General features: G+C 30.6%; 2 protein-coding genes across 2 annotated transcripts in view; both read right to left on the bottom strand.

Moving 5' to 3' along the window:
- Positions 1-19,860, bottom strand: part of LOC149906442 (dietary and metabolic glutamate transporter-like) — a 245,487-nt gene that overhangs the window by 177,306 nt on the left and 48,321 nt on the right. The gene's annotated exons all lie outside the window — the stretch shown is intronic.
- LOC149906445 (dietary and metabolic glutamate transporter-like) lies at positions 9,019-18,966 on the bottom strand. The gene is made up of 9 exons (XM_090104569.1): positions 18,893-18,966; positions 17,595-17,794; positions 15,692-15,928; positions 14,699-14,908; positions 14,162-14,329; positions 13,213-13,438; positions 12,696-12,817; positions 12,083-12,199; positions 9,019-10,146 (listed from the first exon to the last, which is right to left on the bottom strand). Exons 1-9 carry the CDS (start codon positions 18,924-18,926, stop codon positions 9,928-9,930), a joined length of 1,533 nt encoding a protein of 510 aa, XP_089960695.1. The 5' UTR covers positions 18,927-18,966; the 3' UTR covers positions 9,019-9,927.

Raw genomic sequence — 19,860 nt, 5'->3', positions numbered from 1 at the left:
CAGTGTTGCTTAGAATATATTAAGGGCTCCTTAATTGACAGTCAATTAGTGCTGTCAATTAGACAATTCAATGTGATATCCCGCATGTAATACATATTAATCAAGATGAAATCGATCGTATACAGATACGACTGTAGTCTGTATCTTATAATTGTTTCTTTTTGAAATATCCACTAACACCTGCTCTATAACTTATTATATTATTATAGGTTTACACATCTGAAGGTACATACATACATACTGTATATAAAAAAAAAACACAATAATACTCCAAATGAATTCATTTCAATTAACTGAATTATTTTACTTTCGGTAAAACAAAACCATCAAAATGAGCATAATATAAATATACATATTTAAATTCAGTGCTATTTATCTCAAAGCGATAACACATTTTGTATCGTTAAACATTTTTACCGGTGAGTAAAAAAATATAACAAGTTTTGTTTCTCTAGAGAGAACAAATAAAAAAAACTCAAGAGCTTTTATTTATTTGTTATGAAAATTCATTAGAGGTTTTTTTTTTATTATTTCATATTTCAACAACAACTTCGCAACTGAAATAAATAAATTATTCTCGACAAAGTTTCTCAGTGTGTATTTTTGCACAATTTTATGACAATATAAATAAGTGCTTGTTAGCCAAGTAATATGACAAACATTTAAGAAATAAGAAACATAAAAATAACAAAAAGTTCAGTTGAACTTTACTCAAATCGTCCCTAATTTATTATAAAAAGAAAATATTTGTATTTGTTAAAAAAGGCTCTATGACTGAAAATGAATTGCCAACTTCAGTTGTTAAGGGATTGATGAGGGGAAAAACGGCATTTACTGGTATGGGTAAAGAAAAGAATATGGATCTCCGGTTCCCCAACTCTCCATACAAAAAATGGTAGCATTTGCATACTACTATTTCATGCCGATCTGCGATCTTCTGTGGGGGTGTGGTATCTTCACGGTGGGCCAATTCAGGTCGAAGTTTTGTCTACAACTACAATGCATAGACAATCTTTGTATATTTAAAAAAAATATAGTGTAATATGGGCTTTATCTATAAAAAGATAACAATTTATACCTATACAATGATAATTTCTCGATGTTTCAGTTGTCGTTATAATAACACTTTATTTCGTTTGATTTAATTGTTATACATACTATAACTACTACTTACTACTTGTACTCAAAACTTTTACTATCTCAGCAAACAAATAAAAACTGAAATATTGCAAATAGTAATTGTTTATGTTTACAGTATCATGTTTCAGTTAATTGCGTATAGGTATTGGCACAATTTGATATCTCTTGCATAACAGTGATAGATACTATTTAACAAACATGACATAAAATCAATATACTATGTAATTATGATTAATCTATACTAATATTATAAAGCTGAAGAGTTTGTTTGTTTGAACGCGCTGATCTCAGGAACTACGGGTCCGATTTAAAAATTATTTCTGTGTTAGATGCCCATTTATCGAGGAAGGCTATAGACTATATATCATCACACTAAGACCAACAGGAGCGGGGCAATGCGGGTGAAACCGCGGGGCACAGCTATTTAGGTATATTTCAAAATTTCTTATATTTTGTATTCGATAACTTTGATTTTAATTTGGGAAAAGGATGACAACTAATAAGGTAAGTAAATAAAATAAAACAAGAACGTGGGTTTTTTTAATTGAATAATAATAAACAATATTATGTATTTGGTCAAAGGAGCAGATTGTAATTTTTTATTAACTCGGAAACTGATGTAAAAAAACACACATTACAATTTTTCAATGCTGTTATTACAACTGTTACTATATCCACATTATCATAATTCTAATAATAATTTTTATTTTTGTGTGATTCCAAAAATATATTAACGTGCTCGATTTAGTAAAAAACAGCTCTATAGATAAATATATCCATTTCATCGAAATCTATTAGAGATATACTATCTCATGTTTTTCAAATTCAAAGCCATTTTATCTATCGTAGACTAATCTTACATCTAATCAGAATGTTTGTATTTTGTCTGCTTTTGAACAACAGATACAGAATGTATTAAAATATTATAACTATACCTAGATAGAAATAAAAATAGACACATATCTATTAAAAACAGCAAACATAATATTAAATTATTAAAATTATTGTGATATTTGATTAACTACACTATCATGATTTGCTGATTTTTAAATTATAAGTATAAAAGGTTTTTATATTATACATACACATAGTTACGCAGGTTTTCATGAAAAGGTACTTTAATGAATATTTTAAAAAGTTTTAATTATTGCAGTTACTTAGGTATATTTTTCTCTTTTCTTTCCTTAACACCATACAATGTTCTCAACTTACCTTTGTCATGACCAAGAATATCTTAAAATCGATGTTTATCGATAACAGTCATAGAATATAGATATCCCGTTAATACACTACAATGATGCACATAACTTTAGCGTTAAGGTTATATGAGAAAGCACCAGCGTATTAAGTTCCTTTCTGAATAAACAATTATTGTGATGTTTAGCTTCTAATGCGGGGAAAAGCCAACATATACAATGTATGCAATTAAGCCGAACCTTAATCCAGCTTTGCGAACTCTGCCTTCATTAATTTAATAACAAGCATCTCAAATTTACCTTGCGAGCGCGAGGGTTAAATCTTATTTTTCCTACATGTGTGTCACGGTAATTACTGGTGTTTTTATTTATTATGCCTTTTATATTATCTTGAATTTACTATATTTTTTTTATACTCATAGTGCTTTTTTTCAGATAGATTTCAGATATTAGTTTTCAAACTCTACATAACAGCTTGAATTAACTAGAATTTCCAAATAGAATTTGATAAATTACCATAAAAATGTCAATCAGTGTACTAAAATAATGAAAATAATCCAAAAGCTATTAAGAGTGGAAGCTCGCACAAAAACTGCATTCAAACTAACTTTTAAACTTATCGTTATTTTAGCACGTCTCAGTAAAAATATTCAATTCTAATTTAATTCATAATTATTTATAAGATAAAATAAACAATTAACACATCTAAATTTTTGTTTTAAAACAAATCAGAAAATCACGTTTCGTAAAAAATGTAAATGACCTTTATCTTTATAGCTTAATTTTTTTATCTAATATTCCGACTTATGAACTGTGGAGACTTGATAAAATTTGAGTCAAAGTATCGACCTTGAAATAAATACAATATCTCAGTTTTATCATAAAAGAAGATACACCGGACATTAAAAATGTACCTAATTATCAAGTATGAATAGCATTATTATAATTTGATAGAAATTAATCTCTATATTATTTTAGAGATGACAATATCGATAGTGACATCAATTAAATCCATGAAAATCTGGTGTTTTGTCTTCTATTACGATAAATAATATAAGTCAACGTTTAACTATAAAAAATAATGTATTTTTTTGTGTTATTTATTTTTTCCACAATTTAAAAATGCTGCAGGTCTAATGCGTTTAAAAATAGAATATAATCACTATGCCTCAACCTTGACTGTAACCTTAATAACACAAAAACTTTAAAGGGCAAAAAAGTTACAGTACTTACAATTTACATACTTGACTGAACAATGTACATGTGACTATGACCTGAATATATTTTCTAAAGCATTGTTATTAGGAGACAATAATACTTATATTTTATATTAGTGCAGAAGACGAAAAAAATTCATATGTGTACATTCTGGAAAATTTTGAACATGACAGCAAATAACGGAAATAAAAGTTAAAGTATTAAATTATGAGACTATATTTTTCTACTACGAATTATTCAATTATCTATCTATATATACTATTTTATGAGTAAATATTATCTAACATGGCTCAAAATGAAGATTTTCAGACAGAGGAAATGCCTGTTTGGTAAGTATACTTATGTATATTGTGTACTTAACAAAATTATTTAACAAGAAACAATATGTAAAACAAGTTTTATTGTTGTGAATATATTAAATGTTTTTATAAATTACCCATTCATGCGACCTTCATTCACTAACAAATGAATTTATTACTTAATCGCTATACAAAACGTGTCCCGACAACTTGTATGTTTAGGAATACTTGTTCTAGAACATTCTATGAAATTCTAACGAAAGTTCTGAATATAGTTAAAATTCTAGTAGTAGTAGTAGTTGCAAGTTTATTTTTTTGTAAAATATGATTTTTGCAAACTTAAGTTGTATTCAGTTGTTTTTTTTTTTAATATCCGTACTTAACTTTTTAATCATAGGGTAACCAAAAATTAGCCAAATATAAATCGTAAATTTATTGTTACTATAAAATCTTAAGTTACAGTTATAGTGATTACTGATTCGTAAGCACTCTGACATCTGACATCATTGAAGGAATAATAGGTACAATGTTGTAGAGTCAAAATAAAAAAAGTTTGAGTTCTGGTAAAGCTGCTGAGCTTTATCTACACTAATATTATAAAGAGGAAAACTTTGTTTGTTTGTTTGTTTGTTTGTTTGTTTGATTGTAATGAATAGGCTCATAAACTACTGGACCGATTTTAAAAATTCTTTCACCATTCGAAAGCTACATTATCCACGAGTAACATAGGCTAGGTTTTATCCCGGAAATCCCACGGGAACGGGAACTATGCGGGTTTTTCTTTGAAAACGCGGGCGAAGCCGCAGGCGGAAAGCTAGTTAAAAAATAAAATTATACCATCGTATTGACAAAATTACCTACGTACTAAGTAAATAATTGATAAGCTTACTTGTCCTATAAACACTTATCAATCAATCTCTATTAAAAACAAAAACAATTTAACAATTCTCAGCTGTAATTATGTCAGTTAAACCGCTGTCAAATTGGATTATATAAACAATATTATAATGAGTCATAAATGGAAATCAGGTCAATGACAAGAGTAAGAATAAAACAGAAGGATATTCGTTGATTATAAGTGTTAACTCGTCTATAATTCATTAACTCATGTCGCACGTAAGCTCTGTTTACATTCATCTATTAACTCGCTTGAATATTTATTTACTATGAACTTATACTAATCAAACAATTTATATGTGATCTGAGTCAATATATGCAAAACTTGGTAATACATTTTTGTCACGTTTAATGGTTTTTAAAAAGCCATTCGTAAGTTTGTAAGTCAAACAAGTATTTAGGTTCTTATTTGCGAAAAGCTATATTTAAGGTAAAGTCTATCAACCCTTTATATATAATATTAAGTATACCTACTTACTATAGGTACGTGTTTTTTACACCTACAGTGGACAGAAAAATATCCGCCCATAGATAGAGCTAAGTATGTACATCAATTATATCTTCAATTTTATATTGAATGTTCACAATATAAAATTGTCTTTGATGAATTCTCCAACTGCTTACGCTTTTGTTAAACCAAACATGAATATTGCTCAAACTCAACAAAATATTTATTTAAAAGCGCTTCTAGAAGAGCCTTATTATCTTCTAGAAGCACTTTTGAAGCTATATAACATAGTTTTACCATTTATAATAATGCACCAGCACCATTATTTTTAGTGCGGGTATAGTTAATACTTAATACACATTTATTGCATTTAATGTAAGGGAAGCAGTACTTTACGCAATGTTGCTTTATACTTTTGTTGCGTAACATATTGTCCATTTAACTAAAACGGGAATAAGCATCCCATATGATGTCCGAAGGTCGTGTCCATCGCGGCTATTTAGTAAATTAGTTCGTGGGACAAAAATGCGGCTAATTACATACGCAATTTGTTATTCTAAGTGGTAATTTCACGACTTCCTCATTAATGTGCTTATGACAACATACATTTATTTCAGTTTTCACCTTACATACAAATTATGTGGAATTATACAGAACTATTTTTGCGCTAAAACTTACAAGATTCGCTTTTAACATGAATATAAGTCGTCATATTAAATTGGACGCTTACATTCATGTCCTAGTATTTTTTCCTACTATGATCACTGTAATAATGAAATTTTTTATAAAATATAATTTCACTTAAATAATACTAAAATTATAAAAAATTGAACGAGGCTACAAGTAACAGCGTGAATAATTAAGTACATCCTAAACCTTTCACCTGTCCTACATAAGCGCGTATTCATTGTCACGACTTTGTAACTTCATTATGGATTATAATTTTACGTTTTGTACGTCAAATATGTATTTTTCATAGCGTATATTCTACGTGCTTTAAAAATAATTTATTTCATCTCTCTACTCTTGATAGAGTTACATTCTTAAATTTAACAAATGATAATCATGTACCGTTCTTTTTTTCTCTTATTTATGAACTAGCTTATTATATATTATATATCTATATACAATTGGAATATTACTTAACTAATTTCTTATACTAAAATGTTTTATTCCCGATACAAATTACGAAATTCTTAAAATTATCGGAAAAACACTTAAAATGTAAGCACCATAGAAAATGCGGTAATAAAAGTTGAAAACTGAGAAAAGTTAACGAGGCAAGTTCTATGCATAGGTTATAACCACTTTAAAGTAATAGTGCATTCGCAATACCCGATGCAATGCCATTAAATGGCGCCAGGGTTTCCTGTTATTTAAGGCTAGTGATATACTGGGAGCTATGCTTTTCTTGAATTATATTGAATTTTCAAATCAAATTTTGTCAAATCAAAGTGACGAATGAGAATCTATATAACAAAGTTAAAAAAAAAACAAAAAACACGTTTAAACTCATAAAAATATTGAATCTTCATCGATCCTTATCGATGAAGATTCAATATTTTAAGATTCAATCAAGATTCAAGATTCGATATCAAGGGATAATAAGTTTGAATTAAACCTGTCCGTTTAAAGTGGGTCAAAATCGAGTTTAAAGGTGACGGTTCTGAATCGAATTTAATCGTGAAATTTAATCGAGTTTGAAGCTAATAAAAGCGTATTTAAAATGAATCGCAAAATGTGTTGCTCAGCGTAAAAGTAGAGAAGGGCTCTACAAATTCGGGTATATTTGCACAATGAAAGATCTTATGGAGTTATAGGCTTAAAAAATATATATTTCTGTTTTTTATTAAATACTTTTTTTAATTTTTCGCTAATGTCTTGAGGTGGATGATCACCATAACCTATTAATCCTGCAAACATCTACCTAACTTATTGCGTTATTCTACTAAATGTTATTCCAAGCGCGTATTACAATACAAAACTTGGTACATTTTAATAATATTTGATATTTTTTATTGAAACCATCTACAGTATCGTCTGAAAGAATCTTTTCAACCGCAGGAAATGTACTGACAGAAAAAAGAAATCGTCTTACGTCTGATAATTTACGCATTAAATTAAAAAACTTTTGAAAATTAATAAAACTGAACGCCTGCGGTGTAATAACGATTTAGAACTTAGTGCAGTATTCCGTTGAATTTGATTCTGATACGCTGATACCTACGTATCCGGTACGTAAATAACATTTTAAGTTTTCAATACACACTAATAATTACGAGACTGAAAACTTACTTGAACATTTTTAATTGTCATTGGCCACCGAAATATTTGTTTGTAGTATTTATAACGTTTTGAACAATTTCAGAATGAATATTACTAGAATTTTATATTTATTAACATTAACTGGGTAAACTAATTTTTATTTAAATACCAAACTTGCTACAAACTACATTGCTCCTGTTTTATGGCCGTATAAAATTTATAACACTAATCTCCAAGCAAACGATCCTTTACACACGATCATTATTCAAATCAAGCTATTAACAATGTCGACTTAATTCATTATACTATTTTCAAGGCTGATACAAATTGTATTCGTTACACGTTGCTAATCCGGATAGAATTAAAGATTAAATACGATATATACATTTTTAATAATAGCCCTGCAGACTGTCTGAATTTATATTACCCTAGTACTTACGACCGGTTTTAATATTCAACGAATATTTTGCCTAACAATTTAAGCAATTTTATTAGCAAGGGACTTTATATATTTTTTAAAATTTATTCAAATGTTTAACATTTAAATTCTAAATCTACAAAATGATATTGTAATGTAAACATTAAAAGCATAATATCTAGAATTACACACATTTAATCATTTGAACTAAAGACCATAAACTGATGGATTCAGTTTCTCTTCCTTATCTAGGTATAGAAGGTATAAGTTCATTAATTTTATTTAATATGTAATTAATTTTAAAAGCATATAATGTATCATTTTCAACGTCTTATACAAGTTATAACTTTTTCCAAGTATATCATGCAACTATAAGGTTCCCTTGCGCTTCACACATCGTTTGCCTAAAGTGATCCCGGGCTGTTACCCAAGTGTGCACTGCAGTGTGAAAGGCCAGCTGCAGACTTACATTGAATTAATATTTTAAAGAAATTAGTATGAGCTTGTATTCATAGAGCGATGAATTTTAAAAGTCAGCTTATCTGCAGATTATGTACAATAACATTCTAGAACGACTGATAGTAAATATTATTTTTTTTATTTAATAATTAAAAGAATCGATTAGAGTAAATATCTTATTTAAGCTAAACGTTACGACTGCATGTTACAGCCGCCTTTGTGACTACCCTTTAAAAATAGCTACCCTAAACTAAATTTTGATTGTTATCTCGATATCGAATGAAAAATTCACTAAGAACAGGAGGAGTAAATTTTTATTTAAAACACAACATCTATATTTTTTCTGTAAAAAGTCTGTAAAAAGCTAAAAAAACACAAAACACAGAAGCAAAATATATGCAACGTGTTCTATATATATGTATTATGAGTACATAAGTCAACAGGTCGCAACACAGGGTCGCAACCTCTCAAGGGAATATGAATCGTTGACTCTAGCGCATTCCTTTGGTGCCATGCAATTTTTAGTTCTCATTTACATTAATGAATTTTATTCAAACTTCGGAAATTCATGCATCGCGTCAGCAAGTATTGGTGATTATTATAATTAATTATATGTAGTATATTCGAGTTTTTTTAGGTTTCAGCTTTGAAAAGTATATAAATTAAAACAAACGAAAAAATAATGGGTGCTTTTTATTTATAATTATTTACAATAGTTAAATTCGTCAAATATTAAAAACAATATCACAAAATACAACTCTCTATCACACATTTTTATTCTATTTGTTTATTATAATAAATAAATATTAAGTTACTGCGTCCGATTTTAGCTTGACTTAGTCTTAGCACACATGGGTTAAACTGTAAATAGGTTTTCATTGATCTAACTATACTATAATTATTGAACTAAAGATAAAAAAATATTAATATGCTTACAATAAAAGGTATGATATAGGTACACATTTTCTATTCGATTTTTCATTTAAAACGATATGTTCATATCAACTAATAAAAAAATACTGGGGTAACTTATTTCACAGCGTAAGTACTAAATACAGGTAAGAATGGTAAAATATAAGTTACTATAATTTAAGTGTCTCTTAGAATATAAAATTCAAGCTACTTATCACATGGCACTAGTAAAATTCCTTTTAAATTACCGTACAATACTTTACAGGCTTTCTTACTGAAGTCTCAAACACGATTATTGTTCATTCAGAACATTGATTTCAAAGCAGAATAACTGATTAGAAAATGTAAAGTGAAATCTCTCATAAAAAAACTCAAACATTAATTGTGTGAGTGTGAAAATGCACTTCCTTTTAATCAAAAACGCTTTTTATAATTAAAAAGTAAAAGCACAGTCGTTATATTGTTCGCAGACAGCAAATTCATGTGATTATCTCTAGAAAAAACTGCACAATGTAAATTTAAATTTGTGTTCCAAACCAGTGCTTAGTTATTCCAAAGCCTGTATCAAGAACAGCATCAAATCATCGTCACCATAAAAACTATAGCTTCATAGCTGTTTAATCTACAAGACATTTTATTGAAACGTACTTATAATTACAATATTGTACAATTAGTCTATAAAGTAGTGCCTTCTGCTTCCTTCTTTTTACTTTTTTCCTTGTCATCGTCAGACATTTTCAGTGGGCCGTGTTTCCAGTCTGAGGGGTAGCCATGTTGTCTGACGTCATCCCACCACTGTTGCTTGCCGTCTGCCCAGAATAAATAAATTATGTTGGTACCGACGAGGACTGCGAAGCAAATCCAGAAGGCTATACGCCATTGGGCTAATGTTGACTGAAAAAAAAAGTAAAAGTGAACACATTATTTAAGAAATAAGTAGGTTTCACAGTTTCCTGGTATATTCTGTTTAGTTCATCTGACGGTTAAAATGACAAAATAATATTGTATGAAAATTTACTGAAAAGGACTAATATGCTGAGAAATTGTCAGCAAGATGTGAAAGCGGCACATAAATAAACTGTGTAAATAAAAGATTTTGTTTCATTTACTTATTTAGATACGTATAAAATATAACTCTATTTCTTGTGAGATACCAAGGTAACTGCAAATCAGTTCCATTGGTACAATTTTAAATTCATAAATACTATCACATTTGCATTAGTTTGTCAACAAAACTAATGAACTAATATTTCGACCATTTCATAGAACCTACCACAAGTTAGAAAACACCATAGCATGAAAATAAAGTTATAAAATTAATTTTACTGAAAACAGATATTGTTTCGAGGCAGTTTCGATGTGGTTTGCGGTAACGTGTGTGAATGAATTATTATGACATGTTTAAATACGCGGTTGCGTTTAGAAGTTGAAATGTTTTATTTATTTTAATAACGGTTACCAAAAATTACTTACCTATATAATAAATTATTCGATTTTGTAAAATGACAATGAAAAATTATGTCGATATTAAATTTGGTATTGTTATCTACTCACATTGTTATAAGAATAATGTTACTAACAAGTGGACAAATGATGTTTCAATCAATAAATGAATTATTAGATATAATGTATCAAATCAGAGCAGGTAATAATACTTTACGTTTTTGGGTATGATTAACGTTCTCATAATTATGTTAATCGATTCAGATAATATGTAAAAACATACATTAATTTCGTATTGAATCCCGTTTATACGCTATAAAAGGTTTTACAATTCACGAATATTTTACGCTCAAAAAATCCAGGTTAGGCTCAAATGATGCATATGCTATAAATGGGTTTAGATACCAATGGGCTATAAATCCTAAGCGAGACGGAAAAAACGAAACATTTGTTGGGCAGAAAGGGAATAATGGCGGCATTTGTAACCATTACACAGCCCGTTTGTGTGCATTAGAGTTGTTTCTTAGAACATTACATTTGGATTAAATTATACAAATATTCGCTTATGTAGGTAGGTATGTAATGTTAGTATTTTTATGTCTTTTCACTTGAAAATTTTTGCTATCATAAGCATTCTGTTTTTCATGTTTATTGTGATTTGAATTGAATAGGAGATAACATATTAAATGAATTAATTCTATTTTGCGTCCATAATAGTTTGGTGATTATCAGAAATAATAATATAATGATCGTAATGATTTAAAGAAAGATATTTGGATAAGTTTCTATAAACAAATAATAAAATGTTCAAGCATTGGATGCAGGTATAGCCAAATACCTTCCTGAAAATACCATATAACGAAACTGTTATGGACCAGGGAATTAGCAAAGATGAGGTAGATTCAACTATAAAGGCTACTTTAGATTCAGTTTCTACCTCAAACTGTTCAAATAGATAACATTTTAATGTAATTAGCAGGATTTAGCCACAATACCATTTCACAAGGTAGGTATTGATGCCACAAGGGTAATCTCAAAGGCAAAACTTTACCAAAATCTTGCCAGTTGATCTCAAAGCTGACATGGAGTTCGGAAGATCTATTATTTTGTGAATTTCTCAATTGTTACGGGCTAAGTTCTAAAGGAGTTCAAGATAACTTGTATAATTTTGAAGAGTTAACGTATCGTTAAAATGTTGACCTTTAAGGAGACGATAAATTCAATTTATTTTATCTTCCGATAAAATTTCCGGTAACGTTTATTTCTTTTATAACTTATGAGTTTGTTCATGCAATTTAGAAAGATGACTTATAAAAATACTGTGATGTTTCAGTATTCAGTATTGTGCTCTATCTTAACAATTACATGTATATAAAACTATACGTACATCAGGTGTTAAAAGTCCAATCAGATACGGTGTTATTATTCCAGAGAGAGTTGATGTACCATTTATCATGGCTGTCAACGAGCCAGCGTAGTTTGGTGCTAAATCTAACGCGTTCACCTGAAATAAAAATAAATTTCCAATAATATTATAATATGCTAAGGTCAGCGGTAAAAACGTTAGGTCGTTATAATAATAATTTTGCGGATCAAGGGATCGACATTATTATTGTAATATTTGAAACGTTGTGGATATTTTAGCTATTATAATATATTATATAACGCTAAAGCTTAAATATGTAGTGTTTATGGAATGGATTTAACTATTATTACATTTTTACATATCTATGATATTGTTCTCTAGAGAATTATATTAATTAGTATTTGTCCACATTAAAAAAAAAATCGCCGTGATTACCAAAATAAATTAAGAAAGTATTGTGGTGTTGGTATTTTCTGTTGTAATGTTTTGCGCAGTTAGAACTGAATAATATCGATAAAAATGTATAAAATAAAAGTATAATATTATGTTATATTTTGTTTTGCTTTATGAGGCTTGTCATAATATTGCGTACCACGAAACTAATATTATACAAATAATAAAACTCCAATATTACCTTCATCCCACTATAGTATCCCCCCATTAGGGCCATAGAGGCTATAAAGTAGGCGACAGCTGCGAACCTGTCACAGCCAGAGTAGGATGCGAGGATTATACAGATCGCTGGGCCAGTTGCAGCTGGAAATATGTATTTGTTTTAAACTTAGATATATACATGTGTGGTTGATAGTGGCCCTCTTCCCAATTGGCAGTGTTGGCCCAACAAATGATCTTCGATGTTTGCCGCTTTTAAGGCGATTTTGAATAAACATCTACAATGACAACAGATCATAGACATTTAGGCCCTCTACATACCGTGATTGCCTCTGATCGCCCAACGCTGGTATAATATTATAATCACAATATAATAACTTACATTGTTATCATTCTTAAATGCAATAGAAGAATAAATGTTTCTTTCTTTCTTTCTTTCCATAGCGGCTTATTTACCATTGTATTAATTGTAATTAAATTAATTTAACTAAATAATGAAATTAACTGCATTCATTAAAAAGGCAAACGATCAATTTTACATACCAATAGTATGTACGTATAAATGATTCGTCCCGCCTTAATTGAATGCCAGCCTCTCTTAACACAGACATCACAAATCCAGCCAAAGATAAAAGATGATACCCACATCGCAAGATATGGTATGGCTGTTAAGGTACCCGTGGTAGCTATGTTGAATTTAAGTACATCTGTCATGTATTTGGGCAAATCAGTTACCATTGTATAGTAACCCCAGTCGTGGCCAACCTGAAATGTTTTTACGCTTCATTTGAGAAAAATTCTTATAACATACTTCCTTGTTATTCTTAGTAAAAGTGTATTTTTAAGCCTCATTTTATATTTTGATTTTTTACGTGTAATAAAAATAACAAGGGGAGTTTGAGTTTGTATTTTAATCTGATGAAAAACATTTCCTTGGCAAAATATTTTGGTACCTTTAAGATACGAAATCTAAAAAAAGATTGAACCATTAAATTATCCTTATTTTGATAAAAAAGGTCTTGTTTATCTCAATCCTAAGCCGAAAATAAGCACCACCATTAAATTTAACGAGCGTTTTGAGAAGGATTATTTCCTTCTGTTATCCCGTTCATTATCACCATTTAATCATTAGAATGGCATTCATTTAATTAGAACAACAACCCATTATTTATAATTAATAGAGCAATTAAAAATTTAAAAGTACCTAAGTTTAATTTCGAGGATGAACTAGTTACTTTTCATCTATATGAAGTCGGTTAATAATAAAACAATAGATTGGAATTTAGAACTGACTCGCCATTGTAATACAATTTATAAAATTCAGTATTTTTATACCTTTTTTAATTTTGTTTACATCAAGTGATTGAGCAGCAAAAAAAAAACAATAAATATCGAAACACAGGGAACTTTCTTGAATGGTAACCATATACCTATAGCAGTATTACTGTAAGGTTACAGAGAAGTTATATTCCATGATATTGTACTCACAGCCGCAAATAATAGAGCCCAAGCCGGTACCGATCTCAAAATGGCTTTCCATGGTATTGGATCTCTTGCGCTTTTGTTGTCTGAACTCGTTATAGTTTCGTTCAAATACTTGAGTTCCTCGTCTGATATGAATGGGTGGGTATTAGGCGTGCTGTAGCACAAAACACTCTGTAACAATATGTATTATAACTGCTTTTGATTCTATAAAAGAGTCCTTTTTTCAATTTGATCAAGAAAATTATAGATTGAAAAATTCATTGTTGCAATTGTATCAGTTATTAATTTGCTCAACTACTATTATTTCTAGTTATACTCAGAATAGAGCCTGGCCTGATACTAAAAATAGTACTTATTAAAATTGTCACAGCTATTTCTATTCTTCAAAAATGTATATTGTCATCTTTAATGTTATAACTCTCAGTTACCTTAAATGTTTACCAGCTGTAAATATAACAGTCGTAGTGCCCATTTTAAATCGAACACATGATTCCATGAATTAACCCACAGTTCACACAAAATTAGTTCAACTATATTTACCCAGAATATAAACCACAGTATGCCAAAGCAGCCGAAGAAGTAGAACACATTGGCCCAATGTCCGTCCCCTGCCATCAGAATACCAGACATGAAGGACCCAAAGATGTTACCGATTTGCGCACCACCGAATACCAATGCTCCTTGCCGAGATCTCTCGTGTGGTGGGACCCATCGTGCCAGTACCACCATCAAAGCTGGCATAGTTGGACCCTGGAATTTGTAGCAAATTGTGCTCAGTACAATCAATATTAAATTAAATATAACTCTTAAATAACCTAACTTCTGTATTTAGCGTGTGTCTGTATACCTATCGTGTCTCCTGTTGCGGTTTATCTCTCCGGAGAGAAATCAACTGCACAGAAAATACAGGAAAATATAGTTAGGAAGGTACGGTCTTCTTGTATTCTAAGTCGCATAATATGTAAGAAATTAAAATTTATGAAATTTTATTTTCCGCTCTTTCATTGCAATAGGGTTTTAAAATATTGCCAGGGTATCTTATTCATAAGCTTAAAATTAATGCAGCTACTAGACCTAGAGATCTAAAAATGAACATCATACGTATCACGTATGATGTCCTTGCAACTATTACAAGCTGTAGATATTATTAATATAATATTTATCTATAAATAAAGGAAGAATGAAATAAATTTCCATCAAATATCGTGATTATTAATATGCATGTTACGAAGCGGTTACACGCGGTAAAGTCATACAAAGATTATTGATATCAGCGAAAGAGATGAGGGATGTACTTGATCACGATAAGATACTGGATTCAGAATAATAATAATATGTATTCTGCATTTTTTTATGAATCTCTGTAGGTTGATTCTCAATTTATATACTAAATCTCTTCAACAAAATTACGGCTTCAATACCTAATACCACAATACAATCAGGTAAACAGACATATGGGTATAATATTTTCTCAGTTTATAAAATAACATTGCCATAATATAATAGGTACAACTCAACTCAAATCCAACTAACCTCTCCCATCCCTTGCAAGACACGGAGTATGAACAGCCACGTGGCCCCTCCAGCATTCACCACGATCGGTGTCAACAGAGTAAACAAGGCTGTACTCAACAATCCGATACCCAAGGTCCATTTGCCTCCATACTTCTCTGCTAAGTATCCACCAGGGACATGAGTTAGTGCGTACCCGTAGTAGAACCCACTTAGGATTAGACCCTGCGTCGATTCGGACCAATCGAAGTAGGCATGCTGAAAATATTAAATATAGTATTAGTATTCAGCTCCTTCGTAAAGAGTATAGATGTAGTTGTACACAATAAAAAATATTAAAGGGTATCTATAAATCACTGAAAGCAACCAATAATATTTTTTCTTATTTTTGGGATTTGGTAAATTAGTTATTGATCATTTTTAAATGTATACCATTTACTATTATTAATTGGTATTAAATAACTGACATTTTAAGGTTGGGTCGCCTAAGATCGGACGCATATGCCGAAAATTTTATACGTACTGTATTTTTTATTTTATTTCTCATGATTCGAAATCGTTTTTCTGTTGCGGTCAACTGTAAATTGATGACAAAGAAATATTGTTTAACCCCTAATTTTTTGGTTTGCGTAGATGCAATCTATCTAAGCAAATTTAGAGCCTAAAAAGCAGACTTTTTTCGACTTACCATAGTGAAGAAAATAACAGTTCGGCCGAAGATCGGACTATGTAGTATCTTCACTTCTATGCGTTTAATAATAATGTTAACATTAGGAAAACATCCGGACTTACGTCCATACATTGAGCATCAATGATTGAGTCAGGAAATTCCTCAAAAAATTTGACAAAGAAGTTTTTTTTTTATTGCGTTTTTTTAGTCCGGTCTTCCCTCCTCATCCTAATTAAGTTTCTCAAACTTTTATCCTCCGTGTTCTAGGACTAAATAATGAAAATGTACCTAAGGTCTGATAGTCATAGCGTCATTGGATAGTTAAATATATTAAAAGTTAATAATTATTGCGCATTATTGCATAAGGCGCAGTCAAGAGCTAAACTTCGGTCCGATCTTCGGCATTGGGAGGGAAGATCGGATCTTGGGTTGTGAACGTCCTAGGCGTAATCAAAGTATACAGATGGAAAGAGGATTCGCTAATTCTGCCCCAAAATAATTAATTACATTATTTCAATGAAAGTACTCTCCACAATGAGCCATCAAAATTTTGTAGGTAAGATCGGATCGACGATTTTCGCCACAAAATACACCTTTTCTGCTGAATCACCTGTGTACACGTCCCGTCTGGTCGCTGGCCGGCCGCAGAGTGAAGAGAGGGGCAGAACAAAATGGCGGATCTAGTAGTGTTGGTAGCAGTAGAGAATATTGCCTAGTTTGCGAGTTATTCCATGCATCCGATCTTATGTCACATCCGATCTTAGGCGACCCAACCTTATTTAACTTATTCTTTCTATCCATAGAGTAGTTGGTGTTTATATTTTACATAACTTATATTTGAATGTATAAATATGTGCACTATATGAAAATAGGAAAATAATGTAGAGCACTATAATATTTGAATCTATGTAATGGTCACTCGTTGGAGCTCAATTGATCCAAACATTAAAAGTTTATCCCAACTTTCATGTCAACACGGAACACAACAATAAAACAATAACTTCATGTAAGTATTTTCCTTGTTTTTTCCAACTATCTAAAGTCCTACACTCTGATATAATAAAATAAAACATCTTAATGTTATCCTTTCCTGAGAGATTCCTAAATGATATGTTTTTATGATTTAGATTTATGCGTGGAATGAAAAATACCTGATGAAACGTTTATTATTATTTGTTTAAACGTTTACTATATGTATATTATGAAACGTTTAAACATACGATCAATATTAATTCTTAAACTAACTAAGCTCACCGGTTTCATAATAGCGGTGCCATTAACGAGAAGCTCGCTTTCATCTGGACACGCATTAGGATCGAAGTGTGACTCCTCATTCTTGGTGTTATTGACCATTTGAGTGACAGCCAAGTTTAGACAGACCCGCATTGTGTACGCGTTGCATACAGCCAATAGACCCATGAGCCCCAACACATATCGCTGGGGTATTATGAACACTGAAATATTAGAGAATAATATTATAATATCACGAGTAAACGAGGATCTAATTTCTTCTATTAACAAAAATAGCGAGTAAGTATCTGTAAGTATATGAAATAAACAGACCTTACAATTATTATATTTCCAGATTATAATGGACTTGGATAATGTATACTAACCGTGAATTAAATTAAAAATTATTTTAGTAGGAAATCCATACTAATATTATAAATGCGAAAGTAACTCTGTCTGTCTGTCTTTTACTCAATCACGCCTAAACTACTGAACCAATTTGCAGGAAATTTGGTATAGAGATATTTTGATACCCGAGAAAGGACAAAGGCTACCTTTTATTGCGAAATATGTACCACGGGCGAAGCCGGGGCGGACCTCTAGTAAACAATAAAGCTTGTTTGATATGGACCATTTTCATATTAATATAACAAAATTGCTTCCAAATCATTCCTATTTGATTAATTTCAAAGAACTTAACATCAATTTATATTATTCCCACACTAGAGAAATATCTAAGAATAATCTCATCACGCTGGACCCACGCGAGTTAAGATTACACGTAGGTAGTTACTATTCAGTAATCAGTGATAACTCTTACAGATGTTGTTTATCAACTTTCCAAGTATCCTTCATACAAAAATAATCTCTATATAGTAAAAATGAATCGCCAAATGTGTTGCTAAGCGCAAATATTGAGAATAATTGAACCTCTTTCGTTAATTGTTTTTTTTTTATTATATTCCTTGAAGTACGAAGATGGTTATTATGGCTTTCCATACCTAACGTAAACAGGTAGCCGGCGAAGACGGGGCGAACCGCTAATCCATACTAATATTATAAATGCGAAAGTAACTCTGTCTGTCTGTCTGTTACTCAATCACGCCTTAACTACTGAACCAATTTGGATGAAATTTGGTATAGAGATATTTTGATACCCGAGAGAGGACATAGGCTACATTTTATCCCGGGAAATAGGATAGGTTTTATCCCGGAAATCCCACGGGAACGGGAACTATGCGGGTTTTTCTTTGACTGCGTGGGCGAAGCTGCGGGTGGAAAGCTAGTATTCTATAAAATGTATAATATATAAATATACTTACACTTTGTTAATATCTTTCTCCATCGTGGTATCATTTCAACGTACAGTATAAAGATTACGGCTGCTAAAGTGACTGCGGATCTGTAAATCAAGAACTATGTAAATAAGATAAATATATAATCATAAAAGTGATAATGAATAGAGTTATTTTCCTCCGTTATATTTACTGATATTGCGTATTCGTAGAAATATTATGTGCGTTTTATCGTATTTATTTCATGTAATAATATTTATTTGAATAATAACCATGTAGCTGATATTATTTATATTTATGTATTATATTTAATTCGAAATATTCATATTGAAATAACTTAACCAGAATCTTTTAACGAGCATAAATAAAAAGGTTTTAAAATTGTAGGATAAACGAGATAACGCAAAACTATAACGAATATATAACAAAACACGAAGCTTTTAGCCGAAAATGGTACAATAGCTTAAATGTGTTGTGAAAGCCTTTGTTTTTATAAATAGCAATATTTATTTATTCAAATAGTCTATACGATTTGAATATGCATAAATGCCGTACACAAATAGTCTTTAGAATGCAGAGTTTGCATGTTCACATAACTTTTTGCCAAAAAAACTCCAATTCAAGATATCCTTTTTTTAATTGGGGAAATCTTGCATATACATAACCCACGGGGAAGGAGCCGTGGGCTATGTCGGATTCTTACCGACTAAAACCCCACTGTGTTCCGTCGAGCCGCTTTAATGATGGGGCCGCGGGTATTGGTTCGAATTCTTCCGCGACAATTCATGATAATATCCTACCAACCATTCATCTATTTCCTACTCGGGGATGCATAAAGCATTTTTTGCGCGTATATTTTTAGATAAATCATGCTTTATTACTATTTGATTTAAAATACTACACAAAATAAAAGATGTCCTTGCTTTCAGAAATCCTGTTCGTCCATTAATGGCTTATTTCGGGCTTTTTGGATTTAAGCATTTTCCTTTCAAACA

This window comes from Colias eurytheme, chromosome 8 (genome assembly GCF_061535395.1).
Source record: "Colias eurytheme isolate Ceu_HAF_F1 chromosome 8, ilColEury1 Martin Lab GWU primary, whole genome shotgun sequence".
In the NCBI taxonomy this organism is placed as follows: Eukaryota; Metazoa; Arthropoda; class Insecta; order Lepidoptera; family Pieridae; genus Colias; species Colias eurytheme.
The sequence above is the reverse complement of the archived record's forward strand: the minus strand, read 5'-3'. Positions and strand labels throughout refer to the sequence as shown.